Source organism: Danio rerio, chromosome 10, assembly GCF_049306965.1.
Source record: "Danio rerio strain Tuebingen ecotype United States chromosome 10, GRCz12tu, whole genome shotgun sequence".
In the NCBI taxonomy this organism is placed as follows: domain Eukaryota; kingdom Metazoa; phylum Chordata; class Actinopteri; order Cypriniformes; family Danionidae; genus Danio; species Danio rerio.
Genome location: NC_133185.1, coordinates 48006926 through 48024507, shown reverse-complemented (window position 1 = coordinate 48024507; position 17582 = coordinate 48006926). Strand labels below are relative to the sequence as shown.

At 34.3% G+C, this 17582-nt stretch overlaps 1 protein-coding gene and 1 long non-coding RNA gene across 3 annotated transcripts in view; one reads left to right on the top strand and one right to left on the bottom strand.

The window, feature by feature from the left end:
• Positions 1-13989, bottom strand: part of LOC141376480 (uncharacterized) — a 56722-nt gene extending 42733 nt beyond the window's left edge. Inside the window, exon 1 of the long non-coding RNA XR_012386610.1 lies at positions 13752-13989. This is a non-coding gene — a long non-coding RNA (uncharacterized lncRNA). The remainder of the gene's footprint in view (positions 1-13751) is intronic.
• Positions 3831-17370, top strand: wdr45 (WD repeat domain 45). Of its 2 annotated transcripts, none has more exons than XM_005169234.5 (11): positions 3831-3968; positions 4057-4184; positions 7050-7124; positions 7663-7767; positions 8098-8203; positions 10881-10975; positions 11071-11150; positions 12421-12629; positions 14968-15069; positions 15254-15399; positions 17138-17370. In XM_005169234.5, exons 2-11 carry the CDS (start codon positions 4136-4138, stop codon positions 17245-17247), a joined length of 1077 nt encoding a protein of 358 aa, XP_005169291.1. In that variant the 5' UTR covers positions 3831-3968; positions 4057-4135; the 3' UTR covers positions 17248-17370.
• Positions 17371-17582: the final 212 nt, after the last annotated feature.

Here is a 17582-nt window from a genome sequence, read left to right as displayed (position 1 = left end):
GTATTTTGTATGTGTTTTACTCATGGAAGCCCTTTCCCATCATTGAATAATATAAAAAAAAGTCAGATTAGAACTGAGAATTGAGTTTTAAAGTCACAATTCAGAGTTATAAAGTTTGAATTCTGAGTTATAAAGTCAGAATTCCAAGTTATAAAGTCTGATTTCCGAGTTATAATCCAAATTCAAAGTTATAAAGTCAGAATTCTGATTTTTTAAAGCCAGAGTTCTGAGTTATAAAGTTGCATTTTTGAGTTATAAAGTTACAATTCAGAGTTATAAAGTTACAATTCAGAGTTATGAAGTTACAATTCAGAGTTATGAAGTTACAATTCTGAGTTATAAAGTCGCAATTCAGAGTTATAAAGTTACAATTCTGAGTTATAAAAGTTCCGATTCTGAGTTATAAAGTCGCAATTCTGAGTTATAAAGTTACAATTCTGAGTTATAAAGTTACAATCCAGAGTTATAAAGTCGCAATTCTGAGTTATAAAAGTTCCGATTCTGAGTTATGAAGTTACAATTCTGAGTTATAAAGTTACAATTCTGAGTTATAAAAGTTCCGATTCTGAGTTATAAAGTTGCAATTCTGAGTTATAAAGTTACAATTCTGAGTTATAAAGTTACAATCCAGAGTTATAAAGTCGCAATTCTGAGTTATAAAGTCACAATTCTGAGTTATAAAGGTACAATTTGAGTTATAAAGTTACAATTCAGAGTTATAAAGTTACAATTCAGAGTTATAAAGTTACAATTCTGAGTTATAAAGTTACAATTCAGAGTTATAAAGTTACAATTCAGAGTTATGAAGTTACAATTCTGAGTTATAAAGTCGCAATTCTGAGTTATAAAGTTACAATTCTGAGTTATAAAGTTACAATCCAGAGTTATAAAGTCGCAATTCTGAGTTATAAAAGTTCCGATTCTGAGTTATGAAGTTACAATTCTGAGTTATAAAGTTACAATTCTGAGTTATAAAGTTACAATTCTGAGTTATAAAGTTACAATCCAGAGTTATAAAGTCGCAATTCTGAGTTATAAAGTCACAATTCTGAGTTATAAAGTTACAATTCTGAGTTATAAAGTTACAATTCTGAGTTATAAAAGTTCCGATTCTGAGTTATAAAGTTGCAATTCTGAGTTATAAAGTCACAATTCTGAGTTATAAAGTCACAATTCTGAGTTATAAAGGTACAATTTGAGTTATAAAGTTACAATTCAGAGTTATAAAGTTACAATTCAGAGTTATAAAGTTACAATTCTGAGTTATAAAGTTACAATTCTGAGTTATAAAGTTACAATTCAGAGTTATAAAGTTACAATTCAGAGTTATGAAGTTACAATTCTGAGTTATAAAGTCGCAATTCTGAGTTATAAAGTTACAATTCAGAGTTATAAAGTTACAATTCTGAGTTATAAAGTTACAATTCTGAGTTATAAAGTTACAATTCTGAGTTATAAAGTCGCAATTCTGAGTTATAAAGTCACAATTCTGAGTTATAAAGTCACAATTCTGAGTTATAAAGGTACAATTTGAGTTATAAAGTTACAATTCAGAGTTATAAAGTTACAATTCAGAGTTATAAAGTTACAATTCTGAGTTATAAAGTTACAATTCTGAGTTATAAAGTTACAATTCAGAGTTATAAAGTTACAATTCAGAGTTATGAAGTTACAATTCTGAGTTATAAAGTCGCAATTCTGAGTTATAAAGTTACAATTCAGAGTTATAAAGTTACAATTTGAGTTATAAAGTTACAATTCAGAGTTATAAAGTTACAATTCAGAGTTATAAAGTTACAATTCAGAGTTATAAAGTTACAATTCAGAGTTATAAAGTTACAATTCAGAGTTATAAAGTTACAATTCAGAGTTATAAAGTTACAATTCAGAGTTATAAAGTTACAATTCAGAGTTATAAAGTTACAATTCAGAGTTATAAAGTTACAATTCTGAGTTATAAAGTCTGAATTCCGTGTTATAGTCCAAATTCAGAGTTATAAAGTCAGAATTACGAGTTTTAAAGCCAGAATTCTGAGTTACAAAGTCTGAATTCTGAGTTTTGAAGTTGCAATTCCGAGTTTAAAGTCAGAATTTCGATTTATAAAGTCTGAATTCAAAGTTATAGTCCAAATCCAAAGTCATAAAGTCAGAACTCCGAGGGATAAACTTTGAATTCTGAGTTTTAAAGTCGCAATTCTTAGTTATGAAGTTTAATCCCAAGTTATAAAGATGCAATTCCATGTTATAAAGTTACAATTCTGAGTTATAAAAACCGAAATCCAAGTTATAGTCAGAATTCTGAGTTATAGTCCAAATTCAGAGTTATAAAGTCTGAATTCCAAGTTTTAAAGTCAGAATTCTGAGTTACAAAGTTGAAATTCCATGTTATAAAGTTACAATTCTGAGTTATAAAGTTACAATTCTGAGTTATACGGCTGCAATTTCGAGTTTTTATGTCACAATTCCAAGTTTGAATTCCGAGTTAGTCACAATTCTTAGTTGTAAAGTCACAATTTTGAGTTTTAAAGTCACAATTCCGTGTTATAAAGTTACAATTCCGAGTTAAAAAGTCCGAATTCCAAGTTTTAAAGTCGCAATTCCAAGTTATAAAGGCCCAATTCTGAGTCATAAAGGCACAATTCCGAGTTATAAAGTTGCAATTCTGAGTTATGTAGTCACAATAGCGAGTTTTAAAGTCTCAATTACTCTCTTTAAAGTCAGAATTCCAAATTAAAGTCACATTTGCGAGTTGTAAAGTCACAATTCCCAGTTGAAGTCACAATTTCCAGTTATAAAGTCCGAATTTTGAGTTTTAAAGTCTGAATTCTGAATAATAGTCACAATTCTGAGTTTTAAAGTCAAATTCCGAGTTATAAAGTCAGAATTCCCAGTTATAAAGTCAAATTCCCAAGTTGCAATTCCAAGTTAAAGTCCAAATTCTGAGTTTTAAAGTCCGAATTCCCAGTTAAAAAGTCGCAATTTCGAGTTATAAAGTTGCAATTCTGAGTTATATTCTGAGTTTCCTGTTGGACTAAATGCAGTGTTAAAGAGGCATACGCAGCAGCCCATAATCACAGATGAAGCCTATATCCGACTGGTTATTGTTTATCACGCTCTTAAAAAGTAAACATATGTATAGTTGAACTAGGCTGTCTATTAAATCGTTTGTATTATTCTTTTTTAATTATGCCATTTGCACCATTGGGTCTAAATAGCAGTTAAACAGAGCACCTGAAACTATCAGCTGTAGGTTGTGTGATTCCTCCAAAAGTCTATATTATTAATCTGTTATATGTGTAACAATGATGTGATTTACATTTTGCTGCAGCTGTTATTGGTTTCATATTGCAAGAGTGCCCTCATGTGGTGTACTTGGAGCTGCAGACAAGTATCGTACATAGACCCATGACCAATGACTGAAATAAAATATGGACGACGCGACAGCACATTTACCCATTTAACGCTTTGAAGGCCAAAAAAAAACTCCTCATGACGGGCAAAAACTGTCGCAAAACACCTCTGAATGACATTTTAAAGGCCCATAGCATAGATATATATACACCAGTAAGGCTAAAACTAAAAGGGCTGTATTAGTTCATATTTCACTTCAGTAAAAGTGTCAACCAAATACACCTCCAGGCCTTTATTGGGAAAGTTCAGACTTTATAACTCTAAATTCTGACTTTATTTATTTATTTATTTATTTATTTATTTATTTATTTATTTATTTATTTATTTTGGCGGGAAGGGGCTTCTCCGTGGTACCACTAATCTCCAGACCAGCAGAGGCGCACATGCGCAGTTCAACATCCCGAATGATCATCCCTAACATAGAAGAAGAAACCAGCGACAATAACAACAACATCGGGCAGATGTTGCCTAATATGAGCGATCAGACTTCAAAAACAGTATAAACTCATTTTTCGTTTACTTACTGATCTTTACCGGGGACTTTTCGCTATCTTATGGTAAGTGTTAAGTCGCGACAAACTCATTATACTGTAAACGGAAGCCGTTTTCTCGTGTTCTTATGGTTGTTATTATTACATGAAATAGCTGATTTCTGCTCATCCAGGAGGATCAAATCTAGAGAATAAACTGCAGAGAAGTCTTCTGTGAGCTGTTCTCGGTCATCATGGCCCAGCAGAGAGGAGTCAACAGCCTGCAGTTCAACCAGGACCAGAGTGAGTCCTGCAAATCAACACACTGCAGCACAGATAATGATGAGGATCTACAGAGGAAGTGTGAATTATTTGCCTTCCTGATTATTTTCCCCAATTTCTTTTTAATGGAGAGAAGATTTTGTTCAACACATTTCTAGTCATAATAATTTTAATAACTCATTTCTAATTATCTAATAACTGATTTATTTTATCTTTGCCATGATGACAGCACATAATATTTGACTAAATATTCTTCAAGACACTAGTATTCAACTTAAAGTGACATTTAAAGGCTTAACTAGGTGAATTAGGGTAAAGTTAGGGTAATTAGCCAAGTCATTGTATAACAGTGGTTTGTTCTGGAGACAATTGAAAACAAATATTGCTTAAAAGTTAATAATATTGACCTTAAAATGGCTTTTAAAAAAATTAAAACTGCTTTTATTCTAGCAGAAATAAAACAAATAAGATTTTCTCCTACAGAAAAAATATTATAGGAAATACTGTGAAAAATTCCTGAATATGTTCAACATCATTTGGGAAATATTTGAAAAAGAGTAAAAAATTCAAAGGGGGGCTAATAATTCTGACTTCAACTGTATATGTGAATATTCCTTAAATTATGCCTCAATATCAAACGTTCTTTCTTGACTGTTATAAATATACTTTTATATACTATATATACTTTTCAACTGGACATCGTTTATTGCTTTAAAATGTCAAATAATTAACATTAAGTTCTTTATTGTAATATAATATTTTGTTGTGAAGCAAACTAGTTGTTGTGCTTAGAGTCTTAATGTAATGCAAATTAGTGCACTGCAAAAAAATGCTTTTGTTACTTAGATTTTTTGTCTTGTTTTTAGTCTAAATATCTCACAATTCTTAAATCAAGAAGAATTTTCTAGGCAAGAAAAATGTATGGGTGTTTCCTAGTACTGGGTTGCAGCTGGGAGGGCATCCGCTGTGTAAAACATATGCTGGATAAGTTGTTAGTTAATTCCGCTGTGGTGACCCCTGATTAGTAAAGGGACTCAGCGGAAGGAAAATGAATGAATGAACAATACTTTATACTGTATATTCAATTACCAAATTAATTAAGTTACTTTTACAGTAAATTGTGCATACATGTATTTTGATATATATTGAATTTAATTCTCCTTAAATTAGTTTTACAACTTTGTTTATCAATAATGAAGATTTTCCTATTTTCTTTTAATTGTACTATGAATACAAATGTGTTTATTTGGTTACAAATGTTGTGTAGTTGTCAAGTTTGACGAGACTTACCCACACCTCCGAAAAACAGTATGAAAAAACGCTAAATAAAAATATACACACAAAAAATTACTTTTTTTAAATCTAAAATTAAAATCTAAAATTTGAAAATATAGAAAAGTGAATAAACATAATCAGTGACAGCACAAACTTATCCAGCATATGTTTTACACAGCGGATGCCCTTCCAGCCGCAGCCCAGTACTAGGAAACACCCATACACACTCATTCACATACACACTCATACACAATTGCCAATTTAGTTCATCATATAGCGCATGTGTTTGGACTGTGGGGAAACCGGAGCACCCGGAGGAAACCCACGCCTACAGGGGGAGAACATGCAAACTCCATAGAGAAATGCCAACTTGGCCAGCCGGGAGTCGAACCAGCGACCTTCTTGCTGTGAGGCCACAGTGTTAAACGCTGAGCCACCGTGCTGCCTGCAAATTGTTAAATATAATAACGCAAGAAGGTGGCTGGTTTGAGTCGCAACTGGGTCAGTTGGCATATACAGTTGAAGTCAGAATTTTTAGCCCCCTTTTGATTTTTTATTTATTTTTTTATTTTTTTAAATATTTCCCAAATTATTTTTAACAGAGCAAGAAAACTTTCACAGTATGTCTGATAATATTTTTTCTTCTGGAGAAAGTCTTATTTGTTTTATTTCGGCTAGAATAAAAGCAGTTTTTAATTTTTAAAAGAACATTTTTGGGACAAAATTATTAGCCTCTTTAAACTAATTTTTTCGATAATCTACAGAACATTTGTTATACCCTAACGTGCCTAGTTAACCTAATTAACCTAGTTAAGCCTTTAAATGTCACTTTAAGCTGTATAAAAGTTTCTTGAAAAATATCTAGTAAAATATTATGTGCTGTCATCATGGCAAAGATAAAATAAATCATTTATTAGAGATGAGTTATTAAAACTATTATGAGTAGAAATGTGTTGTAGAAATCTGCTCTCTGTTAAACAGAAATTGGAAAAAAAAAATAAACGGGGGGGGGGGGGGGGTGGGGAATAATTCTGACTTCCACTGTATATATATATATATATATATATATATATATATATATATATATATATATATATATATATATATATATATATATATATATATATATATATATACATACATACATACATTCATTCATACATTCATTCATTCATTCATTTTCTTTTTGGCTGGGGTTGCCACAGCGGAATGAACCACCAACTTGACCAGCACATGTTTACGCAGTGGATGCCCTTCCAGCTGCAACCCATCACTGGGAAACCTCCATACACGCTCATTCACACTCGTACACTACGAACAATTTAGCCTACCCAATTCATATACATTTTACAGCAGCAATGCTTAAAAATAAACTCTTAACTATTTCAGTCAAAAATATGTCTGCTTCTACTAATACTAAAATATTATTAATAATAAAAATTATACATGTATTATATCAACTCAAAGCAAGGTAAACGAAATGAAGTGGATTTTGTAAAAGCCTAAATGTGGTGTTAAGTCAACTTAAAAAAAGAATACAGCAGTTTTCTGTCTTTATTATTATTAATAATGATTAATAATAACTCTATCTACTTCTGTACTGTTATTCAGGTTGTTTCTGCTGTGCCATGGAGACGGGCGTTCGCATTTATAACGTGGAGCCTTTAATGGAGAAAGGGCATTTAGGTAAAGCACATCAGTCGCCTCGTGTGTGTGTGTGTGTGTGTGTGTGTTTTAGATTGTTATTGTATGTATTATTTATAAAATATTAGTTTAATGATATTTGTTCTAAGTCTTTTTATTATAGAAAAGTGTTATTTAGGTTCAAATGTTTGTGAATTTGATCTGCTTGTGCCATGACATATCCAGAGATGCTGATAAGACCATAAACTCCTAACTCTCTCCCTCTGTCTCTCTAATGTTGTGTGTTTCCGTGTGTGCGCACGTTGGTGTGTGTGTCTGTGTGTGTGCATATGTATGTATATTGTGTTTTTTTTGTGTGTGCGTGTGCATGTTTGTGCGTGCATTTGCATGTTTGTGTGTACGCATGTGCGTTTGTATGTGCATTTGCGTGAGTATGTATTTGTGTGTGCTGTCGTCTGTGTACACTCGTGTGTGCGATTGTATGTGCGTGTGTATGTGTGTGTGTGTATATGTTGTGTGTGCGTGCGTCTGTGTACACTCACATGTGTGCATGTGATTTTGTGTGTGTTTGTGTGTGTAGATCATGAGCAGGTTGGCAGCATCGCTCTGTGTTCAATGCTTCATCGCTCAAACCTGCTGGCTGTGGTCGGCGGCGGCGTCAACCCCAAATTCTCTGAGATTTCAGGTAAAATCCATTAAAAAAAGTCTGTCATCATTTTCTCACGATTTAATTGTTACAAACCTATTGTTTCTTTCTTCTGTTGAACACAAAAGAAGATATTTTAAAGAATGTTAGAAACTGGTAACCATTGACTTCTGTAGTGTTTATTTTTCCTACTATGGAAGTCGGTGGTTTCCGATTTCCAACATTCTTCAAAATATCTTCTTTTGTGTTGAACTGAAGATAGAAGCTCAGGCAGGTTTGTAACAAGGGAACGGTGAGTAAAGGTGTCATTTAAATGAGTTTTGAAGATGTAATAACTGGTTATCTACTTTATTGAATGTTTTTTGGCAGTATTGATATGGGACGATGCTCGAGAAGTTCGAGACCCGAAGGATAAACTTGTTCTTGAGTTCACGTTCACTAAACCAGTGCTGGCAGTGCGCATGAGACACGACAAGTAAGACTTTCTGTGTGTTTTTGTTGTTTGTAAATATGTGTATAATGTATTTAGTGCTAATTATTTTAGTATGTGAGGTTGAGCTAAATAAAAATGAGAAATATTACATTGCTGGCTGCACTGTCTTAGCACTATCACCTCACAGAAAGAAGGTTGCTGGTTCTAGTCCCAGCTAGGTCAGTTGGCATTTCTGTGTGGAGTTTGCATGTTCTCCCCGTGTTGGTGTGGGTTTCCTCTGGGTGCTTCGGTTTCCCCCACAGTAAAATCACATGCGCTATAGGGGAACTGATTAACTAAATTAGCTGTAGTGTATGAGTGTGGGTGAATGAGTGTGTATGGGTTGCTCCTAGTACTGGGTTGTGGCTGGAAGGGCATCCGCTGCATAAAACGTGCTAGAATAGTTGGCGGCTCCTGATGAATAAATGGACTAAGCCGAAGGAAAATGAATCAAGTGAAACTATTATTGGAGTATATTTGCTTTTACTTAAAAATGTACACTTAAATCAGTGTGATACTTGCTGTGAACTCACAATTACTGGGGTTAAATGGTTTCTTGCACATTTTAGCTTAGATAAAATGAGTTTTTTTATTTCAGCTAACATCTATTTAGCTACAAAACATGTATATTTATAGCTGATTCTAAATCACATATTTATATACTTAATCTTTATACTTTTATTTAGATTTAGTTTTTTTTCTGCAGCAATAACATAAGTGTACATTATTGTTGATTTATTATGTTCATTTCCATTCAATCATTTATTAATTTTCCTTTAGAGTAGTCCCTTTATTAATATGAGGTTGCCACAGTGGAATGAACCGCCAACTTATCCAACATATGTTTTACGCAGCGGATGCCCTTCCAGCTGCAACCCATCACTGGGAAACATCCATACTTACACACTCATTCACACACATACACAACGAACAATTTAGCCTACCCAATTTACCTGTACCGCATGTGTTTGGACTTGTGAGGCAAACCGGAGCACCCTGAGGAAACCCACGCCAACAGGGAGAACATGCAAACTCCATGCAAACTGGCCAAGCCGGGACTCGCACCAGCGACATTTTTGCTGTGAGGCGATTGTGCTACCCACTGAGCTACCATGTTGCCCATTTTCATTCATGTTTTCTTTAATATCTTCCTCTTGCAATTACAGGTATCATTTCAGACATAAATAACATTAATTATAGCAAAACCACAATATGCAAATCAGGAGAAAAAAAAATATATATATAAACAAATTAGTATTTAGTAATAGTTTTAACACTATTAATGCATAGGAAGAAGTTGAATACCATATTAAATTAATAAAAACATCTCTGAAAACTGAGACACATCATCAACGTTTGATATTGAGGCATAATTTAAGGAATATTCACATATACAGTTGAAGTCAGAATTATTCGCCCCCCTTTGAATTTTTTACTCTTTTTCAAATATTTCCCAAATGATGTTTAACAGAGCAAAGAATTTTTCACAGTATTTCCTATAATATTTTTTCTTTTGGAGAAAGTCTTATTTGTTTCATTTCGGCTAGAATAAAAGCAGTTTTACATTTTTTAAACACCATTTTAAGGTAAAAATTGTTAACCCCTTTAAGCAAATTTTTTTTTCCGACTGTCTACAGAACAAACCATCATTATACAATAACTTACCTTATTATCCTAAACTGCCTAGTTAACCTAATTAGCCTAGTTAAGACTTTAAATGTCACTTTAAGCTGTATAGAAGTGTCTTGAAGAATATCTAGTCAAATATTATTTACTGTCATCATGGCAAAGATAAAATAAATCAGTTATTAGAAATTAGTTATTAAAACTATTAAGATTAGAAATGTGTGGAAGAAATCTGCTCTCTGTTAAACAGAAATTGGGGAAAAAATAAACAGGGAGTCTAATAATTTAGGGGGGCTAATAATTCTGACTTCAATTGTATATAGAAACTTTAAAATGAATCTACACACATTTATAAAGGGGAAAACCCCAGTCAGCATATTGTTTTTAATAACATAATCATTATAGTTTTTATTCATTCATTCATTTTCTTGTCGGCTTAGTCCCTTTATTAATCCGGGGTCGCCACAGCGGAATGAACCGCCAACTTATCCAGCTAGTTTTTACGCAGCGGATGCCCTTCCAGCCGCAACCTATCTCTGGGAAACATCCACACACACTCATACACTGTGGACAATTTAGCGTACCCAATTCACCTGTACCGCATGTGTTTGGACTGTGGGGGAAACCGGAGCACCCGGAGGAAACCAACACGGAGAGAACATGCAAACTCCACACAGAAACGCCAACTGAGCTGAGGTTCGAACCAGCAACCTTCTTGCTGTGAGGCGACAGCACTACCTACTGTGCCACTGCCTCGCCATAGTTTTTTATAACATTTTTATTTTAGGTTTAGTTCTTTCTACACCAAAATGTTTAGCTGAAATATATCGATTTTTCATTTGCTTAAATGTGAACTAAAATAAAATCTTTTATTTTATTTGAAGTAGCAAAATTCTAATAAAAAATGTCTTTAATCTGCTTCATGTTCAGCTTATGCATTCATCTAACCATAATAATAATATTAATAAATAATCTCAGTAAACATAGCATGACCACCTCATGTATACCGCTGCTTTAATTAATAACTTCTCCTTTTCTGTCCTCATATCTGAAGAATCATCATCATCCTGAAGAACCGGATCTACGTGTACAGCTTCCCGGATAACCCTGTGAAGCTGTTTGAGTTTGACACTCGTGATAATCCTAAAGGTAAACCCGCGAGCATCTGCATTTGAACCGTCGTGAACATCTGCAACACAAACCTGCAGCTGTTCATTTTCATCTCTGTGTTTCTGCGTCTGTAGGTTTGTGTGATTTGTGTCCCAGTCTGGAAAAACAGCTGCTGGTGTTCCCCGGACACAAATGCGGCAGTCTGCAGTTAGTGGTAAGAGTTTTAACCAGCACACTGATGAGCAACTCCATGCAAATGTCAACCTTGCCATGAAAACAATCATGGCTTTCCTCATCTGATGACGAGTACAAAGGGAGAATGTTAATCAAAGTGTTTCTGCAGACTGTTTTAATCAAGTATGATTAAAAAAAATTAAATCAATACATGTTCACTATTAGATGCTGCTTATCTTCACACACTGCTGCTGCTGCTATTTTAGGATTTCGCCTGGATTTTGCCTACCCAAATTTAAACGCTTCCCAAATCCACATGCAGAGGTGTAAATGCACAAATTTGGTATCATTTTAAAGAAAACCCTTTGAATTTTCATAAAACACTATTGAAAGTGTTTAAAATATCTGTATATGTCGTCTGTGTTATAATAAACACCTAAAAAAAGAGGCGCTTTTTGTATTTTTTTTTTTTTTATAAACTCAAATGTGAAAGTGTACCTTTTAGGTTCTGTGTGGTCTAGCGTGCTGTAATTAATTTTGGTGGTTCCTGCACATGTCTGTAATCATAGGAAAAAAGACAAATGTCTCCACCATAATCTATGCAGAAGTTATTGTATTCCAACTGATGAGAGGTGCTGTACAAGCCACAGAGACAGATCCTTGTTTTCATATTTCACTATTCTTTTGTTTGATCAAACATAATTCACTGTGTTTGGACCACATCAGACATATAAAAGGATTACTTATGCACATCACCTCAAAAACAGAGGAGAATGGCCCTGAAGCGCACAGCATAAGGTAAGAGATGACAGCTGTCTGTGCTATCTGGGGCTGCTTAGTGATCATAAATGTATTGTTTTCACTTCTGCGCCATGAAAACACAGAGATTCATTCGTCAACTGTTTGGCATATGAATATAATTCAATAAAAGAATGCTAGAACTGTATGAGCACCGGCAAGAGCTTTCATTTGAGCTATAACTTGTACATGTGTCATAGAAAAATATGAAAATGAACCAATGTAAAATACCTACCTCGGGTATCCAAAATACTGTGTATTTAAGTGTAAATAACTTTTATATAGTAGAATAAAAACCAAAGTGACGCATATGTGCATAAAATATAGATTCTACACTTTCAAATGAAACCACTTAAGGGGGTCTGGTGCAACGCTAGCACTTTAAATCTGAAAGCGAAAGACGATGATGTCACAGACTGGGTTCCGGGTCTGCAGATTTTAACTGGTTAAACTACGTATAAAAGTGATTTTTGCATAATAGGTGCCCCTTTAAACTTTGTTGTTTTTGGCAGGATCTCTCCAACACCAAACCGGGCACTTCTTCGGCCCCGTTCACCATTAACGCGCACCAGAGTGAAATCGCATGTCTGGAGCTGAATCAGCCGGGCAGTGTGGTGGCATCAGCCTCCAGAAAGGGAACACTGATCAGGCTGTTCGACACCACCACACGGGACAAACTGGTGGAGCTGCGAAGAGGAACTGATCCTGCCACACTCTACTGGTACTGCAGCTTCTGCTTTCGCTCACATACACACGCAGACCTCATCAGCTGCTTTAAACTCATTGAACTGAATCATTTAATGAAATGAATCATTTAATGAAATAATTCATATGAGACCTTGACAACCAGGTGAAATATTATATATATACAGTGGGAAAAATAAGTATTGAACACGTCATTTTTCTCAGAAAACATATTTCTAAGAGTGCTGTTGACTTTCCCCCAGAGGTTGGTAACAACTGAAGAAATCTATATATGCATAGAAAATAAATCTAATTCGTTCACAAATGAAGCTATATGTAATAAAATGAAATGACACAAAGAAAAAGTATTGAGCACATGAAGAAAGGAAGGTGTAGAAAGGCAATAAAAGCCCAGACAGCAGCTGAAATCTCTCAATAGTTCTTCAGCAAGCATCTGCCCTTCCTCAGTGTAAATGAATATCAGCTGCTTCAGTGCAACATCTACATTAGCAGGAGGATGAAGATGAAATCAGGGTGGACATTTCAGCAAGACAATGATCCAAAACACAGCCAAGGAGACTCTCAGAGGCTTTCAGAGAAAGAAAATCAAGCTGTAGAATGGCCCAGCCAATCACCTGAGCCGAATCCAATAGAGAATACAAAATAAAGCTCACATTTTATAGACGAGACACACAGAAACATCAAGATTTGGACACTGTTGAAGTCTGAGCAATGCATGTGACTTCATTCTCCATATGAAAGGCGTATTTAAGCTGCCGTCACCAAAAAGGCCTTTCAGGGTGCTTTCACACCTGCCTTATTTATTTAGATTGAATCGCACTAGAGTTCAATTCCCCTTTTGGTACGGTTCGTTTGGGCAGGTGAGAATGCAGCAATGGTACTCGAGTGCGCACCAAAAGTGGACCAAATAATTTTAATAATATTATAAAATAATATAAAATACATTTTAAACGAACCCTGGAGCGGTTCGTTTGTGGTGAGAATATGATCTGTACTAAAACAGGTCCAACCGCAAAAAGTACTACACGTTTTGGACTAATCCAGCTGCCGTAGGCCGATGCGCTGTGCATTATGGGATATGGAGGAAAAATATTTGTTGACAGCGCTTTACCAACAGAGAGAGAGGGGAAAACATTACCTGATGGATCGTTGGTAATATTTCCGCAAGATGACCATGTTGCAGTTTAGCTAAATTAATTCACAGCTCTTCCTGAAGTGACGAGCGATGCATTACACTGTTTTCCAGCCGCGGCCGCGCTTCATTCTCGAAATGTATAGTTTTTCTAAAGCAGGGATACAATCAGCCAGCGCAGTCGTCCCTCCAGAGTAAAAGGTTTTGTTTACCTGCGGGAGTTCACTGGCATTTTCCCGCACGTGAATTCTGGCCAATCAATAAGCAGTTTAGGAAATATGTTCAACAACATCTGGCCAATGAGAGATGTGGATTTTGTCAGACGACTGCATTTTGGTTCGTTTCAACTGGTTCGGACCAAAGCCAGCAGTGTGGTGTGAAAACGGCAGAAGATGCAACAATGTATCATTTATTGCGTTTGGTCCGGACCAAATGAAGCGAACTACAGATGTGAAAGCACCCTTAAATAATGTATTAAACACATTTCAGTATTCAACGCTTTCTCCTTCTGTCATTCCAGTGCAGTTACACACAACTCATTCATCAGATTGTTTAGTATTTTTTTTAAGTTTGTATTGTTTGAGTTTTTACCAAAATCTGCTTCAATTCCATGTCAACAGCTTCTTTAGAAGTAATATTTCCAGGAAAAAACACGACAGTACTGTCAAATTTGAATTCTTCTTCAAAATATTTTCCTAAGTTTCCTAAGTAAAACACATTTTTAACATAGTAGTTTTAACCCTTTCAGACCTGAATTATGTTCCAAATTTCAGAAAAATGTAATGTCATGTGATGTCCATTGTAATGGACGCAGGGTCTGAAGGGGTTAATAACTTCCTTCTAATAACTCGTACTTTGCTATGATAACAATAAATAATATTGTATTAGTATTTTTACAAGAGATTAGTTTTCAGCTTAAAGTGCCATTTAAAGGCTTAACTAGGTTAATTAGTTTAACTAGGCGAGTTAGAAAAGGTGTTATGGACACCATGTTGCTGCAAACTTACAATAAACATTTATAATAATACAATACAGACCATAATAATAATACAATGAAACAAATCAATTAAAATAAACTCTTGTTAAATAAACCCACTGATATCAAGTCTTATATCGATCAGCCTACACTTTAGGACTCTAGATCTTCTGCCAAAGGGAAGCAGTTGAATACCGAAAATGAGATCATTTAATAATATTGATTATGTATTCTGTTGTTTTGCAGTATTAATTTCAGCCACGACTCCTCTTTTCTGTGCGCATCGAGTGACAAGGGAACTGTGCACATATTTGCCCTGAAAGACACCAAACTGAACCGCCGCTCAGCGTAAGACTTTCACACACGCTTTAGGAATAAACTCAGTTCATTACACTCTTCATCACACACAGTGATGGTTTATGTGTGTGTGTGTGTGTGTGTGTGTGTGTGTGTGTGTGTGTGTGTGTGTGTGTGTGTGTGTGTGTGTGTGTGTGTGTGTGTGTGTGTGTGTGTGTGTGTGTATTTCCTTTAGTTTGGCTCGTGTGGGTAAGGTCGGTCCAGTCATCGGTCAGTATGTGGACAGTCAGTGGTCTCTGGCCAACTTCACAGTTCCTGCAGAGTGCGCGTGTATCTGCGCCTTCGGGAAGAACACCTCCAAAAACGTCAACTCTGTTATTGGTACGTGGGCTTCATTTCTAGACCTTTAAACAAATCCTCATCAGAGCGGCTGTTAATTAATTAGGAGATTGGGATCTTGATTCAAACATTTACACGATCCTGTTCCTAAATGCCAACATCATCAAGAGATTTGTTTATAAATGCTCAAGTCAGCGAATGCTAATTCTTCCACTAATTAATCATTCAGTGATTCATTCATTCTAGAGATTTGTTCAAAACTCTGATTCATCTATTAAGTCACTGAATCATTTGCTTGAGATTTGTTCAAACTACTAATTCCTCCACTAATGAATCATTTGAAAACTTTAATAAGAGATTCAGTGAATAATCTTTTTAATCAATTTGTTCAAAAATACTGGTTCATCCAGAATTGTTATATTTAAAGACTTTACAGGTGAATCATCCAATAATGAAGTATTTGAAACATTTAGGAGTGAATCACTGAGTCATTTGCTCAGGAGTTGTGAAGCATTTGAAGACTTATTAAGGGAATCACTGAATCACTAGTTAAGGAGATTCATTTTGAAAACTCTGACTTAGCCACTAAGCATTTCAACACTTTATAAGTAAGATTTGTTTAAAAAAATGCTCCACTAGTTAGCCATTTAAAGACTTTGAGGGATCCAGTGAATCATGAATTCAACAGATTTGTTTAGAACACTGATTCATCCATTAAGTCATTAAATCATTTGCCAGAGATTTGGTAACATCGCTAATTTCTCCACTAATGAGCCATTTTAAGACGTCAGTGAATCATCCATTAAAGAGATTTGTTCAAAAATGCTGATTCATCCAGCAATGATGATTAAATATTTTATGGCTGAGTCATTGAGTCATTTGCTTGATTTGTTTAAAAATAAAAACAGAATCATTCATTTATGGAGCATTTGAACCTTTTACCAGTGAGTCATTGAGTCATTCGATAAGCATTTGAAGACTTTTTGAAGGAGTCATTGAAGTAAATATTTGTAAATATATTTATAAGTGAGCCATTGAGACATTTGCTTGAGATTTGTCAAACAATTCTAATTTCCAAACCACCATTTGAAGACTTCAGTAAATCATCCATTTAAGAGATTTGTTTAAGAACCTGAATCATCCAGTAATAATGCATTTGAGCACTTCAAGTGAGTCACCGAGTCATTTATTTGAGATATGTAAATAATAAAAACACTGATTCATTCACTATTGAAGCATTTGAAGACTTTATAAGGGAGTCATTGAATAAATTGATCAGGAGATTTGTTTGTAAAAAGTTGATTCATACAGTAATGAAGAAATTGGTGAGTCATTTTCTTAAAATCAGCAACAAAAAAAAGCTAACTCATACAATTAAAGACTTATTTGCGCATAAATTTCATTATAAAAAATGCGGAATCATCCAATAATGAAGCGTTTGCAGACTTTGTTGTTAAGAAATCTGTTCAATGAGTTCATTCATCCAATAATGAATCATTTAAACAATAATTGAGGCATTTGCTGAAGATTCATCATGCACTTTAATAAATAAATAAATTATATATATATAATTATGAAAATAATAATAATTATTGATATTAATTGCCTGAAACAATTCAAATTTTGTCATAATTTCTAATAAATTAATCATTATTTTTATATTTAAGTGTCTATATTACCTATTCAAAACTGTCCGAATCATGATTTCAAAATTTAATAAAACATAAAACATCGTAAACTAAATTGATCACTCTTATTAATCATGTGTGTGTGTTTTTAGCCATATGTGTTGACGGGACGTTCCACAAATACGTTTTCACCCCGGACGGAAACTGCAACCGTGAGGCTTTTGACGTTTATCTGGACATCTGTGATGACGATGACTTCTGAAAATCATGTAAAATAATAGAGTTCTGAATGCTCCTGTTGCTCATGTCTGTGAGTTTCTGTTATTGCCTTGTATAATCACATGTATATATCAGTCTGTGTGAGTAAACGCTTATCTTATCCGTCTCTAATCGTTCTTTTGAACCTTTTATCATCTTTGACTTTTCATCATGCTTTTTTCTGAATGAGGAATTTGTCATTAATGGCACTATAATGCATTTTATAGCATTTGAAACAGACAGTGTTATAATGATTTGTTGCATATATTCAGGTTTGTGGGTTTTTAAAAAAAAAAAAAAAAAAAAGGTCTTTGCGATTGTCTGATCAAAATATGCAGT

Bases quoted from the DNA above. Each gene is read 5' to 3' on its own strand.
- wdr45 (XM_005169234.5), top strand. From the start codon at position 4,136: ATGGCCCAGCAGAGAGGAGTCAACAGCCTGCAGTTCAACCAGGACCAG. The intron at 4,185-7,049 runs GTGAGTCCTGCA...ACTGTTATTCAG, and splicing joins GCAGTTCAACCAGGACCAGA to GTTGTTTCTGCTGTGCCATG. The intron at 11,151-12,420 runs GTAAGAGTTTTA...TGTTTTTGGCAG, and splicing joins GCGGCAGTCTGCAGTTAGTG to GATCTCTCCAACACCAAACC.